The sequence below is a fragment of the Canis lupus genome, chromosome 23, assembly GCF_003254725.2.
Source record: "Canis lupus dingo isolate Sandy chromosome 23, ASM325472v2, whole genome shotgun sequence".
In the NCBI taxonomy this organism is placed as follows: Eukaryota; Metazoa; Chordata; class Mammalia; order Carnivora; family Canidae; genus Canis; species Canis lupus.
The window spans coordinates 7083020-7105311 of NC_064265.1; the positions used below are offsets into that span (position 1 = coordinate 7083020).

At 38.3% G+C, this 22292-nt stretch overlaps 1 protein-coding gene across 35 annotated transcripts in view; it reads right to left on the bottom strand.

The window, feature by feature from the left end:
- Window positions 1-22292, bottom strand: part of LRRFIP2 (LRR binding FLII interacting protein 2) — a 110271-nt gene that overhangs the window by 62733 nt on the left and 25246 nt on the right. For 24 of the 35 annotated variants that reach the window (XM_025461336.3, XM_025461339.3, XM_025461335.3 and 21 more), the window contains exons 2-4: window positions 20785-20928; window positions 1638-1724; window positions 369-419 (exon numbers count right to left, since the gene is read on the bottom strand). In XM_025461336.3, the coding sequence (XP_025317121.1) occupies window positions 369-419; window positions 1638-1724; window positions 20785-20874 (228 nt within the window). In that variant the 5' untranslated portion in view covers window positions 20875-20928. The remainder of the gene's footprint in view (window positions 1-368; window positions 420-1637; window positions 1725-20784; window positions 20929-22292) is intronic. The other 11 variants (XM_025461349.3, XM_025461358.3, XM_049099720.1 and 8 more) reach the window with 1 other exon arrangement.

Below are 22292 nucleotides of genomic sequence, written 5' to 3' on the forward strand. Positions count from 1 at the left end.
AAAAAGAGAGAAAGGAAAAGAGGGAGATGGAAGGACAGAGGAGAGGAGGGAGTGAAGGAGAGAGGGAAAAGAGAGAGGGACAAATATGAAGGAGACAAGAACAAACTCAGAGAAAAAAACATCCATCTACTCAATCTTTCTTGGTCAAAAGTATTCATGACACAAATGTAAAGCTATAGACTACAATAGAAAATAGATGGACTCCAAGTACACATTTAGTCCACTACATGCACAAGAGACACTCTCTGACCTTTAGGTTCAAACATGCCAAACACGCCTACTTGACAAACTATTAGTCAATGTTTTACTTCAAGATTGCATATTTCAGCAATTGATCACAACATGCAGGGCAGGCAATCCTGGCCTACCAGCCACTTATGAATCTGTCCCCATTTCCGATCAAAGGAATAGTGAGAGTGCTACAAATGCAAAAGTTTCATCAACTGAAGTTTCCAACATACTGCACAATCTGAAAAGTCTTAAATTAATCCTATACATTTGCCCTGAAGAGCAGTGATTGTCAGCTTAACGTAAGTTACACATTAAAAATACAGAAAATTACTGCGCTAAATACATTCAATAATGAAGAAATACATGACTCTCTGCAGTATAGAAGAAATGGAACTTATAGTTAGTAACAATCTACTTATAATTTACTATAATTTTAGGAGTATAAAAGACAAATGCATTGCAACATTTTCATTTTAAGCCAAGACTTGCATTCAATATTTGAAAATACGTATGAGGCCAAAAAAAGCAACATATGTATCAACTGTTTTTTAGTTTAGATTTGAGCTGTGAATAAAACCTATATACTTCTCTTTCACCCAAAGTACCCACCAACATCAAAATAAAGTGTTTAACACTATCCTGTAGATTTTTTTCCCCTTCACATCAATATGGAATCAGAAATATTTTTATGTGAATTTTCAGAGTCAGATCAATGTCAGAAGGAAGGTATTCATTTCATTTTAAAGCAGCTTAATTTCTATATGCCTATGTTTATTTTTTGCTATTCTTTCTGATGATAAAAGTATATTGAAATTTATGAACTATAGGATAGCATTAAGAAGAAAACAAAACCAGCCAAATACACCACTGACACACTAAAGTATTTATAGTAATGACTTCTAAGTAGTTTTCGACCCTATATATGATAGGTTGATATATATGAGCCAATCCCGTCTTACAATTGGTTTGTGTTTGTTTTTTTTTTTAATTTACTTGCATGAATATTTTCCTCCGTTATTAAATATGCTTAAAAACTGTAAGGTTGAATGACTTCATAGTGTTTTATTATGTAGATATCATAATATAATTAACCTAAATTCTAATAAGACAGGACTATAGTAAATAACTTTGTCATCTCTAAGCTGACTTTAGCTAATAAAAGTACTTATCACACCATAACAACTTGCTACAATGTACATTATAAAGGCTGTATATGTGTTTGCTATTATTATTTAAAGCATATATTGCATTTAATTTGCTGACACAGAATGGCTTGTTAAAATATATACATCAGGTTATACTATTTCCAGTGTTTCAACAGGAATCAGACTTATTTCAGAAGGAAACTAGCCAAGTATTATCTTAATAGAGACTAGCACAAAATTAGGACCATTCCCCTAAATTACCTCTTTTTGTTGTCGCTCCAGTTCTCTCATGCGTATATCTCTTGCTTCCGCCCGGGCAGCCCGTTTTGCTGCCAGCCTTGCCTCTGCCTGAAAAGTAATATAAAGATTCAGCTTTATTTATGAACAACAACAACAACAACAACAACCTGACCTGCACACCAGCTGTGAAGATAAGGAGCAGATGGGACATAACTATCCATAGCAGGTGGGCAGACAAGCTGCCCTCTCTCTCAGCTGTGTGTGTGTCTGACTGCCTCAGTCAGCTACCATACACTCATGTCTTTGTTCTAGCCCAGAGTCTCTCCTGAAATCTGGGCCTTTATTTTTAACTGCTTGCCTTGATTCCATGTTCAAAACACTTCACACAATTCATTATATGTCTCTATAAACTTGTCTTTTCCAAAATGTCTTTCCCTGTCAATTCAATCATACACATCAGAAACTTCAGAACCTGCCTCTATTTCATTTTGGACATTGCCAACATCCAGTCTCCAAGTACTGCCAATTCTCTACTGCTGAGTTTCTCTCACCCCCAGTCAGTAGTTATGCTTTTTCTGACTGTTTCGGGAACTCTTCAAATCTTTCTCCTTTTAAACTGGTATGCAATTCACATTAGCACCACATTCACCCCTTACAACTATACAGTTCAGTGGTTTTCAGTACTATAGTCACAAGATTGCACAACTACCACAACCATCTAATTCCAGGATGTGTTCCTCACCCTAAAAAGAAAGCCCATGCCCATTAGTAGGCACCCTTCATTACCCTGCCCCCTAGCTCCTGGAAACCATTAATCCTACCTTCTGTCTGTATAAATTTGCCTATTCTGAAAATTTGATATCAGTGAAATTATACAAGAGGAACTCTTCATCTCTTGCTTGAACACTGCAAATGCAACTGCCTTCAAATCCACCTACCTCCAGAATGTGCCCTATAATTCGCTTCTACAATGTTACAGGATCACCAATCTGCCTTTCAAAACATGTTCTGATCATGTCATTACGCTGTGAAAAACCCTCCACTGGCTCCCCATCACTTATGGTTAAAGCAAAACTTCACAGACTAGCACAAAGACAAGAGAAAAGAAAAGCAGACTTGTTCCACATACACCAGCTACAGGCCACCTACCTCCATCTGGGACTTTACTGTGTTCCATTAAGCCTGTCTTCAGCTCAGGTCATGATCTCAGGGTCGTGAGATCAAGCCCTGCATTAGGCTCCATGCTCTCACAGAGAGAATCTGCTTAAGATTCTCTCTCTCCCTATCCCCCTGGCCCTCCCTGCCCCCACTCACACACATGCACTCTCTCTCTAAAAAAATATTAAGATATACAAAACAAAATTACATGCTTCTGTCACCCCTACAATTTCCATGTCTTGATTGATGTCTGCTAAATAAACAAAAGAATTTCAGGTCATGGACCAAAGCATAGAGGAAGTGAGACAAGGAAACAGCTTGATGTACCACATGAAACTAAAAATCTCCTCAGTGATTTCTGTCTTGCAGTGGTTTCCTCTGTTCTCGGCCACATCCTAACTCTGATTCAGATCACCTTCTGATAACTACAGTAGCTGCTTCTCCTGTGGTGTTACATTTGTGCCCAAGTCTCACATTAAGAGACTCAGCCAATGTTTAAGAGTCTACTGTCCGGAAGCAATTATGTTTGGTATGCTGAAAATACAGGGTAAGATGTGACATCTTTGCCCCAAAGAAGTCCTCAACCCAGGTAAAGCACATGGAAACACACCCCTAAGTGAAGAAGCATGCAGGAAAGAGCATTTAGTTTCCCTGGTAAGGTCCGTGTAGGCTTCCAAGAAGAGGAGGCAGCCTAAGAGTTAACACTCAACTACCCCAATTTTGGCACTTTCCCTGTCTGCTTAACTGGCCTTTTAGTAGCAAAAACCCTCAACTGTAATCTGCCAACCTAAAGCTCTAAACAACAATATGACCAGAGCAATTATCTTCTCACATGAGGAGTACCTGGGTGGCTCAGCTGGTTAAGTGTCTGCCTTCCGCTCGGGCCATGATCTCCAGGGTCCTGGGATGGAACCTGGCATCAGGCTCTCAGCCTGCTTCTCCCTTTCCCTCTGCTGTTCCCACTTCTTATATGCTTGTGCACTCTCTCTCTAATAATTAAATAAAATCTTAAAAAACAAAACAAAACAAAAATCTTCTCACAGGAATTTTTCACTGGTCTCTTATTCCTACCTTCTTTACCCCTCTGACTACACGTAGACACCACTTTCTTTCTACAGTTTGTATTTTATAGAAAAATACTTCAAGGCTAAGTTCAGTGATAGCAAATACATTTTTAAATTACAAAGTATCTTTTTTCTGGGAAAAGTTTTCAAACCCTCATTTTGTTTTTGTTTTTGTTTTTTTTTTTTTCAATTTCAACAAAGCCATAGCAATGTGTAGGGATTGTCACTTCCATGTTAGTAGCTTTATACTTGTAAGCCTTCTTTAGAAATTTATCGAGAATGCCCATTTCATCTTTCCAAGATCAAGATGGCCAATTCTGTACATTCTATACTAAAATGGTTCACCAGTTTTCTCTCACCAAACCAACTGAAATCTCTCTGATAAGATTTCATTCACAACAAAAGGAAAGGGCACCTGGCGGCTGTGTAACAAAAGGAACCCGGGCTCCAGAGCCACAAAAACACCCTTCCCTTTGTTGCCTAGCTGACTTTTATCCAACTCAGATATGCCTCCCTTGGGGAACTGAAAAGTAGAAACAACCCAATGTCCATCAGTGGATGAATAAATAAAAATAAAAAAATAAGCTGAAAAAAGGTAAACAGGATTTAAAAGTATTTATCTCAGTATTTTCCTACACATTACTACCAGATGCCTGAAACAGTACTGATAGTAGGAGCAGCAAGAAAGAAGCAAAAGATGATTCCAATCCAGTAGGTAAAACACGCACTCTATATTCGTATCAATATGTTTTTAAATAGATAAATTACAGGTACACAAAGCATACTTCTAGGTAGTAACACTGGCATTTTCCCCTCAGAATACAACTGCATGATTTGTACACATTCGTTTTAACACATACTCATAGATATAAATAAATGGGATATAAGAATAAAGGATCACAAAAAATTAATTTGTGGCACCTGCGTGGCTCAGTTGGTTGAGTGTCTGCCTTTGGCTGAGGGCATGATCCCAGGGTCCTGGGATTGAATCCCACATCAGGCTCCCTGCAGGGAGCTTGCTTCTCCCTCTGCCTATGTCTCTGCTGTCTCTCATGAATAAATATTTAAAATCTTTACACAAAAATTAAGCTTAAAGTAAGGTTGGTAAGAAAAAAAAAGTTAAACACAGAATCACCATTTGATCTGATAATTCCATTTCTGGGTATATACCTGAAAGAACTGAAAGCAAAGACTCAAAACATATCTATCTGTATGCCAATGTTCAAAGCAGCCTTATCCATAATAGCCAAAAAGTAGAAACAACCCAATGTCCATCAGTGGATGAATAAATAAAATGTGTTATATCCACATAGTGGAATATGATTCCAGGAAGGAAATTCTGGCGCATGCTAAAACACAGATGAATCTTGAAAACATGTTAAGGGAAAAAAGCCAGATGCAAAAGTACAAATATTTTATGATTCTATGTATTTGAGGTACCTAGAATAATCAAATGGCATGGGCACAGAAAGTTGAACAGTGGTTCCAAGGGGCTGGAGGGAAGAGAGAAATGCAAAATTTTTATTTAATGGGTACGCAGTTTCAGTATAGGATAGTGGCAAAGTTCTGAAGATGGATAATAGTGCTGGCTGTGCAACAATATAAATGTACTCAATGCCACTAATTGTATACTTAAAGATGATGAAAATGGTAAATTATGTATTTTACCACACACACAAAAAAAAGTTGCATAAGACATGAAATCAGAATTACTCAGGAGCCTAAATCATGTAAATACTTACAGAGTCGTTAAGTTGATATGACTCAAACTTTTAAAATAAAGTTAACAGAAAAATTTAGGGACTGGAAATTCAGGTTCAGAAGTTACCTGTGAAATCAGATAGGTCAGTGGACTCAATTTCTAAAAATTTTTCTCAACATTATGCTTTCAAATATTAGGCACATCAAGACTGATTAAAGGAAATACACAATCACTTATAGAAACGTATTCATCCTAGAACAGTGAAAATGATAGCACAAAAAGTAAAAATATATTTGAATAGAATTAAATTCATTTCCCACTAAATGCTTGGGATAAATGGAAAAATAAAATGCAAGAATCATGGGACTTGATCAGCCCTGGAACAAACTGCTTTAGTTTGTATCAATTCAGAAACCTTCTAAATTTGTAGGCTATTCACTTTAACACTCAATTAATAATTAGGAATCCTACAATGATCACTAAGAAAGAACTTCAAAGGGCACCTGGGTGGCTCAATCAGTTGGGTGTCAATCTCTTGGTTTCAGCTCAGGTTATGATCTCAGGGTACTGGGATCAAGCTACCCCGCCCCCCAATCAGGCTCTCCACTCAGAGTGGAGTCTGCTTGAAGAGTCTGTCCCTCTGACCCTTCCTCCAGTTGTGCGCAGGAGTGTGCGCACACACTCACTCTCTTCTTCTCTTTCTCAAATAATCTTTTTTTAAAAAGGGAAGGAAGAAAGAAAGGAAAGGAGGGAGAGAGGAAGGAAGGGAATGAGGGAGGGAAGGGAAAGAAGGAAGGGTGGGAGGGAAGGGAGGGAGGGAGAGAGAGGAGAGAGAGAGAAATGAAAGAACAAACTTCTAAGGGGGGCACCTGGATGGCAGTTGGTTAAGCATCCACTCTTGATTTCAACTAAGATCATGATCTCAGGGTCATGAGACCAAGCACCACAACTAGCTCCACACTGAGCATGGATGGAGCCTATCTTACTCTCCTCCCCTCTCTCTGCCCCTTGAAAGCACAGGCATAAGCTCTCTCTCAAATAAAAAAATAATTTTAAAAATTCTCTAGAAAGAACTTCTGTAGTTTGAGTACTTCTCCATTAAGGACTTTTCCTTTACCATCAGGATTTTGGATTATGCTCTTCTGGAATTTAAAACAAAGTGGGTTTGCAAACTAAGATAGTAGCATATGGACTCTATGTGACTCTTGCCTCATCCCTAGAACACAACTGGATAACTACCAAATCATTCTGAAACCCATAAAATGAACCTGATGACTGACAGAACAAACTGCATTAACTAGATGGAGAGAAGCTGGAATTTAAATTAATTTTTTTTAAAGATTTTTATTTATTTATTCATGAGACGGGGAGTGGTGGTGGGGGGGCGCGGGAACAGAGACCCAGGCAGAGGGAGAAGCAGGCTCCATGCAGGGAGCCCGACATGGGACTCAATTCCGGGTCTCCAGGATCAGGCCCTGGGCCAAAGGCGGCGCTAAACCGCTGCGCCACCCAGGCTGCCCGGGAATGTAAATTAAACATGGGGAAAAAAGGAAAAGAAAGTAGTAAGATGCAATAAAAAAAAAAAAAAAATATATATATATATATATATATCTTCATTTTAAAATAGGAAAAGGATTTGAATAGGTTTTTTTTTTTAAGATTTTTTATTTATTTATTCATGAGAGACACAGAGAGAGAGGTAGAGACACAGGCAGAGGGAGAAGCAGGCTCCATGCAAGGAGCCTAATGTGGAACTCGATCCCGGGACTCCAGGATCACACCCTGGGCCGAAGGCAGGCGCTAAACTGCTGAGCCACCCAGGGATCCCCTGAATAGATATTTCTGTAATGAAGATGTACAAATGGCCAATAAGCACAAAGATACTCAACATCATTAGCCATTAGGGAAAGACAAATCAAAACGATACTGACATACTTCACACCGATTACGATTATGATAGCTCTAATAAAAAAAATTTTTTTTTACACAGAAAATAACTAGTGTTGACCCTTATACACTATTCCAAACAGATCTGCAGTTCTTTAAAACATCAAACAAAGACCGTAGAGGCCCCATCTTCCAGGGAACAGGCTCTGCTTCCCTATTTTCCAATCTCCAGAAATGGAAACCTTGTCACACTTGCTTGAGACCCAAGGTCTCCGGGCCTTGTACTTCCTAACCAAGTCTTCCTTTACAATATCCCTTGATTCTCCATTTCCAACCACCTTTGATCTCCATTCCAATAGACTCCCCCTCTTAAGCAAGCTCTCACCACTTTCCGCTGCAATACTTCATTTCCTAATTCTAACTTCACTTTCTCCATTCCCACTCTCCTCCTACCCTTGCCATTCCATACTATACACTGTTGAATTACTCTGCCTGAAACACCAAGGAACAAGTGAGATAAAACATCCCAAAATAAATATGATTAGTTATCATGTATTTTGTGGTGTCCAATGCCCAAAAGCATCTTTACACAAATTTGAATTGTTACTCCTTTGGTAAAATAAACACAGAACAGGCTAAAATAAACTCACTGTGGCTCCCACTAGCATTCCACAGAAGAAACTCAACTGAAACCAATCCTATTATAAATCTTCCATCTGTCGAGTAGGTCTACAAGGAAGGCAGGATCCATACAATCCATTACACAGTGCTCACTGTTTCCTTGGAATATAATTCACAAGTCAAATTTCACTCAGGGGGCAGCCCGGGTGGCTCAGTGGTTTAGCGCTGCCTTCGGCCCAGGGCCTGATCCTGGGGACCCAGGATCAAGTCCCGCATCGGGCTTCCTGCATGGAGCTTGCTTCTCCCTCTGCCTGTGTCTCTGCCTCTCTCTCTCTCTCTCTCTCTTTCTGTGTGTCTCTCATGAATAAATTAATAAAATCTTTTTTTTTTTTTAATTAATAAAATCTTAAAAAAAAATTTCACTTAGGACTATTGGTTGAAGGTGGGGGGAAGGTTAGGGGTGCCTGGGTGACTCAGTCAGTTAAGCATCCAAGTCTTGATCTCAATTCAGGTCTTGATCTCAGGGTTGTTGAGTTCAAACCACATGCTGGCTTAAAAAAGAAAAAAAGTTTGAATCCATCATCCTAAGATCCAAAGGCAAGAGGTTAATTATAAGCCACATAACTTAATATAAATATAAAACTATATATGTTTATATATAATATATCTCTCCTGAGACACACATGCACACTCCATACTATGATGTGAAATCTACCTTCCCCAGGGATCTTGTCTCAACTATGTGATCTTTTTTTTTTTTTTTAAGATTTTTTTAAATTTATTTATTCATAGAGACACAGCTAGAGAGAGAGAGGCAGAGACACAACACAGGCAAAGGGAGAAGCAGGCTCCATGCAGGGAGCCTGACGTGGGACTGGATCCCGGGTCTCCAAGATCACGCCCCAGGCTGCAGGCGGCGCTAAACCGCTGCGCCACCGGGGCTGCCCTCAACTATATGATCTTGATCTCTCTTCTCTATCTTCACTCTCTTCCCTATTGGCTTTTCTTCTCATTAAATAGGTTCAAACTCCCTCTCATCTTTCAAAAATGAATAAAAACAAACAATCCTATCTTGATTCAATTCTGCCTTGCCTTCTCTTCACAGCCAACTTTCCTCACACCTCCTTCCTTGCTTCCCACTCTCTCCACATGACTGCATTCTGGTTTCTGCCCAAATGATTTTACTGAAATTACTCCTGAAAGTCACTAATGACCTCTAACTACCAAACCCAATAGGATTTTTCTGTTCTTATCTCACTTGTCCTTTCAGGACTTCCAACATCCCTGACCACTCACTTTTCTGCTTAAAATGTTCATCTCTTGGCTTTCTGCAATACTAATCTCCCAGTTTTACCCCTGACTCTGACCTCTCTTCCTCAGAATTTATCATGTGCTCATTTTTCTCTGCTAGCCCCTTAAATTTTAAGGAGCTTCCAGGCTTGATCTCTATGCTCCATCCCCACACCCCACCTCCACCATGATACTGATTATCTGCAAATCTTTATGTCCAACTCAGACTTTTCTCCCACAGTCCTGATCCAACTGGCTATTAACCACTGAGGCTGTCCCACTGGAACCTCAGACTCAGTGTATCACAAACTGAATTTATATTCTTTCAACTTCCTCTTCCTCTTTATATTCCTTGGTAGCTGTCCAGTTATCCAAAAACTAAGATGAAGAATCATCATAAGCCTCCTCCTTCTTTTTTACCCTCTTCCACCACCACCTTCAGTCACCAAACCTCAACTACATAGCTCCCAACAACATTCTATATCTCTTTACTATTCCTTCCATCGAACTTTCCTCTCCATTCCCACTATTACTGTCTTAATTCAGGCTCTTGGCATCTCTTGCCAAGATGACTACAGCAGCTTCCCAGCTAGTTTTCTGCCTTATGTTAGTCATTCTTCATATGGTGGCTAAAGCAATTATGTTACAAATCAAATCTGAAAAAATCTTTTACTCTTCAATGGCTCCTCTACAGCTTCCAAAATCAAATTTAAACTCCTCAGCACACAAATCTCTTCATGATTGGCCCTACTGTCTCTCCAGCATCATTTCCTCCCATTCCCCAACCTCTCTCCAGCTATATGAGCTATTATGCTGGCAGCTTCCCACATGGTTCTACTTGTTTCTCACCCCCATGCCTATTGAGCACTTAGAAGACAATACCCAAAAACCCATAAAACAATACTGTTTATGGAGAAATGTATTTGAACTTTTAGAACTTTCAGGAAGGAAATCTTATGATTTTATTACAGTAGTTCCCTGTTGGGTGAAGTGGGGGTAGGAAGAGAGGCCTAAGAAATGAAACAAATGGCCCTAAACTTCATTTATAAGGTCTTCTTTCTCCCTTCCTTATTTTTTTAATCTGAAGTAATCATCACAAAACAGTGATATCAGTTAATGTTTGGTGGTAGACTCATAGGTATTTATACTATTATCAAAACCTTCCTGCATTTAATATTTTCAAAGAGAAGTACATGAAAACACACACCCAAATGTCTTTAAAATAAAGGAAACCTCTAGCTTTTTTTCAAGGAAGGCAAATAAATATTTCATAATTTGAGGGGTGCCTGGGTGGTTCGTTGTCACTGACTCTTGATTTAGTCTCAGGTCATGATCTCAGGGTCCTGGAATCAAGCCCCACATCAGCTCCTCGCTCAGTGGAGAGTCTACTTGAGGATTTCTCTCCCTCCCCCTCAGTCCCTCCCCCCTCCGCATGCACTCTTCCTCTAGCTAAAATAAATAAATAAATATTAAAAAATATATTTTTAAAAATTTCATTATTTGACAGAAATGCACTTAACCAAGCCAAGTGCAGGGCTGCCAGCTTGCATATATACCCATAAGATAAAACCCATGCAACTGGCAAGAGTAAGGAATAAAAAAAATAATCTGTATCTTTACAGACCATGCTTTAATTTCAAGAAACGTGAAGTACAAAATGTTTCAAAAAGTGAAACATTCAAGGAAAATGACTAATTCAGGTAGCTAAGACTCAGAGTTTACTGTGTTTAATTTAGTTTATTTTTCCATGACACTCATGCCAAAAGAACACTGAAAGACAAATTAAGAGACATAATATTTATTGTGTTGCTATGGTTTCCAGACTAACAAATAAAAGTCATTACTCAATTTCTTACCAATCTCCCTTTAGTAGAAAAATCTCAGGTACCATTTTTCTTAACTAGATCTTACAATGTAATCATGGCTAACTACTTTTTTAAAAACTTTGGCTAGTTGAAAACCAACTACATTAAGTTTTTCTGAGTATAAACATCTATATGTATTAGATAAAAACCTAGGGATTTTAAGCCATTTTCTTCTGATGTCACACAACTATATGTTCCTTTTACTCTAAGACCTTTTGATAGCAAAATATTCATTTGGAATGAGAGAGGAAATTTAAGATTATAGACTCTATTACTCAGGTCTAAATACAACCTAATAAATAGACAGCTCAGAAAAATTGAAATTTTGGATTTACAGTGACATATCTAACCAAAGGGGAAAATGTGAGAATCATAGTTCTAGTAGAAATACTTTGAGGGGGAAGAAAAAGGCTGTTGCCAATAATGTCTTCACATTTAGGTTACTGATATTGTGCTCTTTGAAATTTTTTCTCCAGGGATCCCTGGGTGGCGCTGCGGTTTGGCGCCTGCCTTTGGCCCAGGGCGCGATCCTGGAGACCCCGGATCGAATCCCATGTCAGGCTCTCGGTGCATGGAGCCTGCTTCTCCCTCTGCCTGTGTCTCTGCCTCTCTCTCTCCCTCTGTTACTATCATAAATAAATAAAAATTAAAAAAAAAAAAAAAAAAAAAAAAAAAAAAAAAAAAAAAAAAAAAAAAAAAAAAAAAGAAATTTTTTCTCCAAATTCCTCTAAGTCACAGGAATAGTGAAGATTATGACAATGAATGCTATACCAAATATTCTTCAATCACACAGACACAAAACTCAGTCTTGTTAATTCTGGTTAGAGGAACAAATCAAAAGCGAGATTATGCAGAGTGACACTGGCCATCACAGAGCCAGAGCTCTGACTTAGTTCTAGAGGTGAATGGGAAAAAAAAAATGGGAGAGATCTGCACTCAGTGGGAATTGGCTGAATTCATGCATTAATGCCACTGGAAGGAATTCTAGATGACTGAAAACAACTTATATTTGCTCTTTCAAAGGATTTGTCTAATAAAGACAGCACAAAGAAGGAGCATTTTTTTTTAAACCAGAGAGAAATAAAAAAGTCACTCTTCATAACTCTAAAAGATTAATTCACATTTCATAATCTTATCAAAAATATAAATCTTTGTGTACCACCACTGAGAACACTCAAAAGCATTTTAAATTTTTTTTTTTTAATTTATTTATGATAGGCACACAGTGAGAGAGAGAGAGGCAGAGACACAGGCAGAGGGAGAAGCAGGCTCCATGCACCGGGAGCCCGATGCGGGATTCGATCCCGGGTCTCCAGGATCGCGCCCTGGGCCAAAGGCAGGCGCCAAACCGCTGCGCCACCCAGGGATCCCCTCAAAAGCATTTTAAATAAGAGTAATTATGCCTCCTGTGGAGTCAGCTTTCCAGACAAATCCGATTTGCACAGAATCTGAACCAAGCACAAAAGGATGATCAAAAAAGTGTCAGAATTAAGAAAGTCTCAAAACTTGATCTTGAAATCCTGGAGTGCTTAGGACTCAGCCTAAGTCTACACTTCTTCCCTGGACAAATTTCATCCATATCACGATTTCAATCACCTACATGCTCACAGGTCTTGACTACAGCCCAGACCTCTCCTTGTAGTTCTAGATCCATTTCCACAAACTGCCCCTTCACAGTCCCCACTTATATACCTCACCGACACTTTAAATACAACATAAGTCCGTAGTCCACCCTCTCCAAGACTCCTCTCCATGTGAATGTTCCCTACCACCACCCAGGGGCACAATCCAAACGTTCCCCTAACAGCCACTCACTACTGAGCATGGACTACTTACTTCTCTGACCTCTGTCCCAACCATCTCTCACCATCCCCACTGTCATCCTCTGAGCCAGGCCCCCATTGCCTCTGCAAGTCTCACAATGCATCTGCCCGCATCCACTAGTGTCCTTTCTGATATAATCTCCAACCTGCACTAATGTCATCCTTTTAAGGCACAGATCCGATTATGTCATATCCTTATACAAAATCCTTCAATGTTTTCCATCGTTCTTAGGACACAGACTCAAATCCTAAATACAGTCTATAAGAACCTGTAATAGGGTTCTCAATGTCCCTATTGACTTTTGGGACAGATAATTCTTTGTTGTAGGTGGCTGTCCTGTGCACTGTAGGATGTGTATGAGCATCCCTGGTCCCTATCCACAAACACCAGTGGTACATCCCTCCTCCAGTTATGACAGACAAAAATATCCACACACTGCCAAATGTCCCTTGAGAGACAAAATCACCCTCGGTTGAGAACCACTGGCTTATATGATCTGGCTCCTGCCTACCTCTCTGGATACTCTCCTCCTTGCTGTGCATATTAGTGTAAACAGTGATCTCATAGGGGACACAACCTTAGGAGCCTAAGTGCAGATTTCAGCCTTACTTTTCTAGCTGTATGACCCTGGGCAAGTTACTTCACTTCTCCAAGCCCTGCATTCATAACCGATAAAATAAAGAACTTGGGACAGTGACTGTACGTAATACAAGCTCAGTAATCAGTACATGTTAGCTGTTATTATTAATCCTTGAATTCTCCATACTCTTAAAGGCTTAAAAGCTTGTCACACATTCTTTGCTTTGACTGGAAAGCTCTTTCCCACATATGACAACTCTTTTTCCCCTCAATAATTCCACACATCCTTCAAAACTCAGTTGAAAGGGCACTTCCTCAGGAAAGCCTTCCCAAAGTCCCCAAACATGTCAAGTTCCTCATCACACACTTTTTAATAAAACCATTGACTGTCCACTCAAAGCACTTAACACAGCTGTAAATAAATAGATTACTGTATTTCCTCAATTCTAAGAATGCCACTGTGACATACACTGACAATCATGGCTTTCAAGATAGAAATTACCATGTTAAATGTAGACATTTCGAAGAAAAAAGGAAACTGAAAATTGAACTAGTCCATCCCGCAATTCTTTGTTTAATGTCTGTTTTCCCCCATAGAATCTAAGCTCCCTGAGGGCAATGACTATGTTAGACCTGTCCACTCCATAACCCTCATACATGACACAGCACCAGCAGAGAACAGATGCTCAAAAACCATTTACTCAATGAATTACATTCAAAATGTGTGCAGTTTTATGGGATGCCTGGGTGGCTCAGCAGTTGAGCGTCTACTTTTGACTTAGGGCGTGATCCTGGAGTGGAGTCCCAGGATCGAGTTCTGCATCAGGCTCCCCCTGCATGGAACCTGCTTCTCCCTCTGCCTGTGTCTCTGCCCCTGTCTCTGTCTCTCATGAATAAATAAATTAATTAAATTTGTGCAGTTTTTGAAAACTCTCTTCTTTTTTTTTCTTTTTTTTTGTGGGGGATGGGGGGGGGAGCGGGGCTCCATCATGATCCTGAGATCAAGACCTGAGCTGAGATCACCAGTTGAATGCTAAACCAACTGAGCAACCCAGGTGCCTCTTTAAACTCTACTCTTAAATGAAAGATGGTATTAACACCCATAAATAATGTGATTATGGTAATTCTTTGCATTTTCAAAAGCTGCTATCCTTGGCAAGTTTTTAATCCTTAATTGCCATGCCCTAAAAATAAATAAATTACTCAAGTAAAATAGTGAGAAACTATGAGATCATTAGTTCTACCAAGCAATCATGGTTATCATTCCATAAAACAATAACCCTGGGCAGTATCTTAAGCACAATTCTTGTCTTTGTATCCTTCTGTTCAGGCCGCTAATATATAAACAAAACCTGCAGATTTCTGGTTCTCACTACTAGATGCCTGAGATGCCTGTGACTTCCATAGCCAGCAAAATGAAATTCAACCAAGCATCCATCAATAGATAAATGGATAGACAAAATGTATTATATAAATATAGTGGAAAATTACTCAGCCTTAAAAAAGGAATGGAAGTTATTTGAAGGTGGGGAGAGGGAAGGAATGAAGTTCTTATTCATGCTACAACATGGATGAATCTTGAAGTCATTACAATAAGAGAAAAAAGCGAGATACAAAAGGAAAAAAACTGTAAATTCCACTTAATGAAATATTCAGAATTAGATAAATTAATACAGACATAAAGTAGATTAAAGGTTACCAGGTTCCAGAGGAGGGGGAAATGGGGAGGTATTACTTAATGGTTACAGACTTTCTGTCTGGGATGATGAAAAGGTTTTAGAAAGGGAGAGTGGTGATGGTTTATACAACACTGTAAATGCAATGAATGCCACTGAATTATAGTCTGAAAATAGTTAAAATGGAAAATTTTATTATGCACATTATAATCACAACTTCTAAAAAATTAATATGGTAAAATACCAAAAACCACTGAATTGTACATTTCAAATAGATGAATTATATCTCAATAAAACTATTTTGAAAAATGAAATCTGGAAGCACCTGGGTGGTTCAGTTAAGTGTACAACTCTTGATTTTGGCTCAGGTCATGGTATCAGGCTCCATGATATCCACCTGCTTGAGGATTCTCTCACTCTCCCTCTCCTCTGCCCCTCCCCCTGCTCATGTGCTCACTCTCTCAATAAACTTTTTTTTTTAATCTTTTTTCTAAAAAATGAAATCTAAAAGCCCTAGCAGCCACAAATGTCAAAAAGTCAGAAAATTTTCCCTTCTTCCTTATTATAAGTAGGTGTATGCACCCAATATGTCTACATGTACATTCTGCTCAACAACAAAAGTCTCTGAAAACTCCATTTGCTAAATTCCCCAACTCCTTTAAAATTTTATCAATTTCTATGTTTGTCATTGATCTTTTAGATTTAAGAGAACTATACATTATGAGCATGAATCTCTGTGGGTTCTGGATCTCAAGAGAACTCACAGAATTTTAGAGCTAGAGGGACTCTCAGATCATAAAGTCCAAAAATAAGCAACATTCTGATTAACTTTCATTTGGAGAAATATGCATAGAACATGTTTTCTTCATATCTGCAGCTCTAAAACGAGGAGCTCAGTAATATTCTAGGCTTCTGTGATGCCTTAAAAAGACTGTTTGCTATCCCTTCAAAAGGCTTAATTTCTTTTCCTGGGAACACTCACCGTAACATTTGCCAAACTAACCACAGTAAGGCAGCATACATGGCTTCCATGCTACCCTCATTCTCCTTTGGAGAGTGAGCTGTCCAAGGGTTCCCAATTTGATACACTCTGTGCTTTCAGGTAATTTTCACTTAAAGTCAACCCTCCAGATGCATTTCCCCCAAACCTGTGGAACAATCAAAGCCAAGCGAGCAAGAAAAAAAGTATGCGGACTGGCCCTCTGACACCATAGAGAACTTGCTGGTGACCCCTTCTGACACTGCTCTCCTGAGCTCTTCCAAAGCTGTGGCAGCCCATGTTTCCCTCACAGAACAGCAACATACCTACTACAGACAGGATGGGACTTCTAAATCCATCCACATTCCTGACTTCACAGAGCAGTCTTCAAACATCTAAACATCTTTTTACAGTGTACACAGGTCTTACATTTTGATTACAAATCAAAATGAAGATTTCTCTAGATGGGTGGATAATGGTTCCACAACAATGTAAATGTACGTAAGGCCACAAAACCCTACACTTTAAAAATGGCTAATATGGTAAGTTTTATGTTATGTGTGTTTTACCACAATGTACTCAGTTCCATATTTTAACATGCAAATTATCCAGTTTACAGAATATTTATGCCTTTTGTTTCTGTTTTTAAAGATTTATTTTTTTTTTTTTAGATTTTATTTATTTATTCATGAGAGATACAGAGAGAGGCAGAGACGTAGGCAGAGGGAGAAGCAGGCTCCATGCAGGGAGCCTCATATGGGACTCGATCTGGGGACTCCAGGATCATGCCCTGGGCCTAAGGCAGATGCTAAACCACTGAGCCACCCAGGCATCCCTGCCTTCTGTTTCTTTTCCTCCTCATTTCCTCCAGTTCCCTGACTTGGGGCCAACTGAGGAGCAAAAAAACCTGAGCAAATAGTAAGCAGGAGGACAAAGAGGTTATTTTTCTTTATTTACGGCATCCCTGATCTACCTCAAAAAACAATTTGAAGTGAGAAAACACAAATTAACAAATTGAGATTTAACAATTTAAAGGAGGATTAAGCTATTTGTCCTTTTTAATCATTATGGGAGTTCTGTTCATTATTGCTGTTTGTTCCTAACTTCAGGCATGAGTTTTTTTTGTTTTTATTTTTGTTTTTTGGCTTTATGAAAGGGATGATCATATGGGAGAAAATAAGGATTAGGGATCAGCTGCAAAAGTCAACCATGTAATATATGAATGCACAATTAAGAATTGGCTATGAAAACTTTAAAGGAAAGAAAAAGAATTACAAGAAATGTATGAAGGAATTATTAAAACTGCTAAATCTATTTCCTCTTAGCTTTTCGAACTACTACATCACATACTAGGCACTCATGCAAATAAAAATCTTGAAACTTAATAAAAACTGGCCTTTTCATATGGACGGTTAAGCTGAGCCTTTTGACCAGGTTAGTAAGAACTGGCATACTCATATTCAGAATGCTGAAAATAGAATAGAAAATATTCTATTAGAAATTAGAAAATAGAAAAACTAAAAATACTGGCCTTCTAAATCCTTTTAGAATAATGCTTATTATTATACTATAACTTGTAATTTAATAACTGGATTAAGCTAAATTATGTATAGCAAAATAATAATGTACAGGGAGGAAAACCACTTGCAGGTATAAAAAACTGACTATCCAGGATAGGATCTTCTGTATATTTTAGTTTATGGTTCCCAAATCCGACTGGCCAGCAAGATCCCAGGAACAGGGGATCCCTGGGTGGCTCAGCAGTTTAGCACCTGCCTTTGGTCTGGAGTGTGATCCTGGAGTCTCAGGATCAAGTCCCATGTCAGGCTTCCTGCATGGAGCCTGCTTCTCCCTCTGCCTGTGTCTCTGCCTCTCTTTATCTCTGTGTCTCTGCCTCTATCTCTGTGTCTCTCATGAATAAATAAATAAAATCTTAAAAAAAAAAAAAAAAGATCCCAGGAACAAAAGTGTGTATGTGTCTGTACCTGTGTGTGCATGCATGCATGCATACACACACACACTTAAATACAGGTTTCTGAGCTCAACCCCCACAGATTCAGATTTAGCAAGTACAAGTAAGGCCCGGGGCTCTGTCCATTGAAACAGTTCCCTCGGGGACGCCTGGGTGGCTCAGAGGTTGAGCATCTGCCTTCAGCTCGGGGTGTGATCCAGGAGTCCCTGAATCGAGTCCCACAAGGGGCTTCCTACATGGAGCCTGCTTCTCTCTCTGCCTGTGTCTCTGCCTCTGTGTGTGTATGTGTCTCTCATAAATAAATAAATAAAATCTTAAGAAAAAAAAAGAAAAGAAAAAGAAACAGTTCCCTGAGAGTGTCTGGTGATCAACCATGTTTTAGAACCCCTATCTTAATGAATTTATTTTTCAAAAAAGACCATTTTACCTCTAGTATCACTTTCAATTCTGACTTACTAAATAGCAACAAAATAGTCCACTGCAAGCCTAACAGTATGCTAAAGGTTTACATGCTTTATTTCCTTTAATCATCACAACAGCCCTGTAATACAAGACAATATTATTCCCATTTTACAGATGAGGAAACTGAAGTCTTACTATAGTAGTTACTTAACAAAATTACTCAACAAGCAACTAGTAGAGCCAGGATTCAGGGCCACACTTAGAACTCTCCAAAGCCTTCCTCTCTGGAAGCAGTGTGGTATAGTAGAATAAACAATGGCTTTAAGTAGCTGAATTTGAGCCCCAGCACTGAAACCTTTTAGACATTTATCTCTCAGCTTTGTCTGTTTCCTTATCTATGAATAAGGCTAATAATAACCCCTATCCTTCCTAACTCATAAGCTTATTGTGAGAATCAAGATGTGTAAGTACTTTCAAAATCAGGGAAAGTTAGCAAAACACAAACTATTAATGGGAGAGTTGGAGAATATTCAGAAACAGTATAGCACAAAGAGTAGTTAAATGCTCAGACTTTGGAGCCAGACTTCATGTGTTTGAACCCAAGCCCTGCCATTTTCTGGCTGTGTGACCTTAGAAAAGATACTTAACATTTCTGTGCAATGGCTTCTTTAGAAAAGATACTTAACATTTCTGTGCAATGGTTTCTTTGTCTGTTAAAATGGAGATAATAATAAAACTAATCTCAGAATTCTGTGAAGATTAAAATAATGCAGTTTAAATGCTTAGAAATGTTTGTAACATAGAAAACACTCAAGTGTTAAATGTTTAGAATGCACCCACTTTTGCAAACAAAGCATCATAGATTCAAAAAAAAAGAGCTCAAATATTTAGTGACAGTAGAAAAAAGCCTAGAAGGTGCCAACATTTTTCTCTCCTTATAGAAATCTGGGTAAATCCCTCTAATTTGGGAAATAAACATTTTGAGTAGTTTCAGTTTTCAAATAAAACTATGTGGCTCCCAAAATGCTTCATCTGTGCAAATACTTAAGATCCTTGTATCTCATTTTCACTTCATTTTAAAGTATCTTTTATCGTTTTATCCAAAAATATCTCACTTGATTTTTTTTAAGTAATTTTGTTAAAGTAATATCACAATTTTGTCAACAGTTTTCAGGCAACTTTTCTTTGCTTCAAATATCCCTCTACACAATCTGACATCCAAGTCAAAAGCTAACTAAGTAGCTTACCAAGGAAAAATGTAACAATGAGCTGGATCAAAAAGAGACTGCATAATATGTCAAAGGAAATAGCAACAGTCCTAAATGAGCTATTTACCAAGAATAACAAAGAGGAAGTGGTGAAGGACTAATCCTCACAAAAAGAATATAATTTAATAATGTTCTAACCAATTCCTGCACCAGATTAATTTATGGTCAGGTCTGCAGCTGCAGATAGAGTCAGTGTCTGAAACAAAGTTGGCACCTCACTAAGAAATCACAGCTGGGAGTTATCTTAAATTTCCAATATGCAACAGGAAATGTTGCCAGTGATTCAATAGGTGACAACCCTTTCCATTTTTTTCTTTCTTCTGAGTTGTCAACAAACCGAAACAAAAATGCTCCAGAAGCTCTGGTACTAGCTGAAAGTTAAACATAAAAATTCCACTGCAGTATTTCAAAAAACAGCTAAAACAACTGAATCTGGGCAGACACCAAATAAGGACTGTTTCTGTCAACATTTATACAGTGCCTCCTGAAATATGTTAACTGTATAGACCACGAGCATTTCTATAATATAGTTACCATATTTTCCACAATTTAATGACCTTAAGTTTCAATAGTGAAGAATAATTATAAATTTCAAAACATTATAGATACCTCAAAGTAATCCACAAAAAATAAAATGAAAAATTAATTTTGGATTAAAAACAGATATTCAAATAAAAAGATGGTAACTGTAACTATATTTTATTCTAATATACTATTTAGAGGCCAGATATAACATCTTCTTTACAGTCAGCATTCTGAAACTAGCTCAGTAAATGAAAGTCTATATATATATCCTGCTGCCACCCCCACCCCCAACCCGGCATTTTTACAACATTCTCAACTAGGCAACTCAATGTTGAGAGGGGGTTTTCCAGACACACCTCTCTGGCAATGTTACTCAAAGCTTCATCTTCTGCAGAAAATCGGTCTTTTACAGGTGTCCTTTTCCTTCCAGAACCAGGAGTCCCCATATTGTCTTCTTAAGTTTTTTTTAACTGTGAAATGTGATCTCACTGTTTTCAACCCTGAAATAAAAAGAAACAGAATTAACTTAGGATGTTACTCTTTGTACCATTTTAAAGCTTCTTCATACATTCACTTTTAGAAAAGAGAACTTATATTTATGTATTTACATATAAATTAGTCACCAAATACTTTTTCCTCACTATCAAATTATTCCAACAAATTTTAGAATACTTAAATTTATACTAATTATTAAATCTCCCAATTCTTTTTACCATGCTACCCATAGACAGCAACCTATAAAAATGTGTTATAGGGGCGCCTGGGTGCTCAGTCAGTTGAGTAGCCAAATCTTGATTTTGGCTCAGGTCAAGATCTCAGGGTTGTGAGATTAATCCCCACCTAAGGCTTGGTGAGGAGTCTGCTGGAGATTCCTTCCCACTGCTCGCACCCCTCCACCTCCCCACACACGCACGCACTCTTTCTCTCAAGTAAATAAATAAATCTAAAAAAAAGAACACTTTGAAACATTAGCCTCAGAAAACTGCAGTCAGCAGTAATTCTTCTTTAAAATTACTACAGCTGTTTCTAAAACTTATTTCTATCCCAAAGCAAAAAACATTTCAGAAGGTCATTCATTCTAAAGCTTTGAAAGAACATATTCAAGAAATTTTAAGATAGAACCTTAAACTTACAAAAGTAAGCTGGCTTTTTTTTTTTTTAACATTTTATTTATTTATTCATGGGAGACACAGAGAGAGAGAGAGACAGAGGCAGAGACACAGGCAGAGGGAGAAGCAGGCTCCATGTGGGACTCGATCCCAGGTCTCCAGGATCAGGCCCTGCGCTGAATGAAGGCGGCGCTAAACCGCTGAGCCACCCGGGCTGCCCCGGTAAGCTGGCTTTTTAGTGTATTTAAGAAACAATTCCAATTAAACAATTACCACATAAAAGAACAAATGGAGATTTATTATTCTGCAATTAACAATAACCAACACTGTCCAAGCAATATCTGAGTGCTTGTAACTGCCAGATACTGTGGAAAGTGCCAAAGATACAGTGACAAACAAAACTGACATAGGCCAACGATTAAGAATATATCTATGGATCTAATATTGTTGCTGTTATCATGAAATAGACCCATTTTTACAAAGAGAGAAGAAAAGCTCATCTACCAGGATTAAATAATAAGGATAATAAAGATCATCTGACCTTTGAAACACATGGCATTTGAAATTAAAGAGTCCCATAAGAAAATGCATCCCAATTTGCATGACTTCCTTCTTTCCTATACATATTCCTGAGAAGTATAGCTCATTTAGCAAAATACCCATTTACTTAATTTTTTCCCCTAGCTTTAACAAAATAAGCTGGTGAAATTTCATTACACTGTGAGTCACAAAGGAATTCTCAAGTAAGTCTGTCC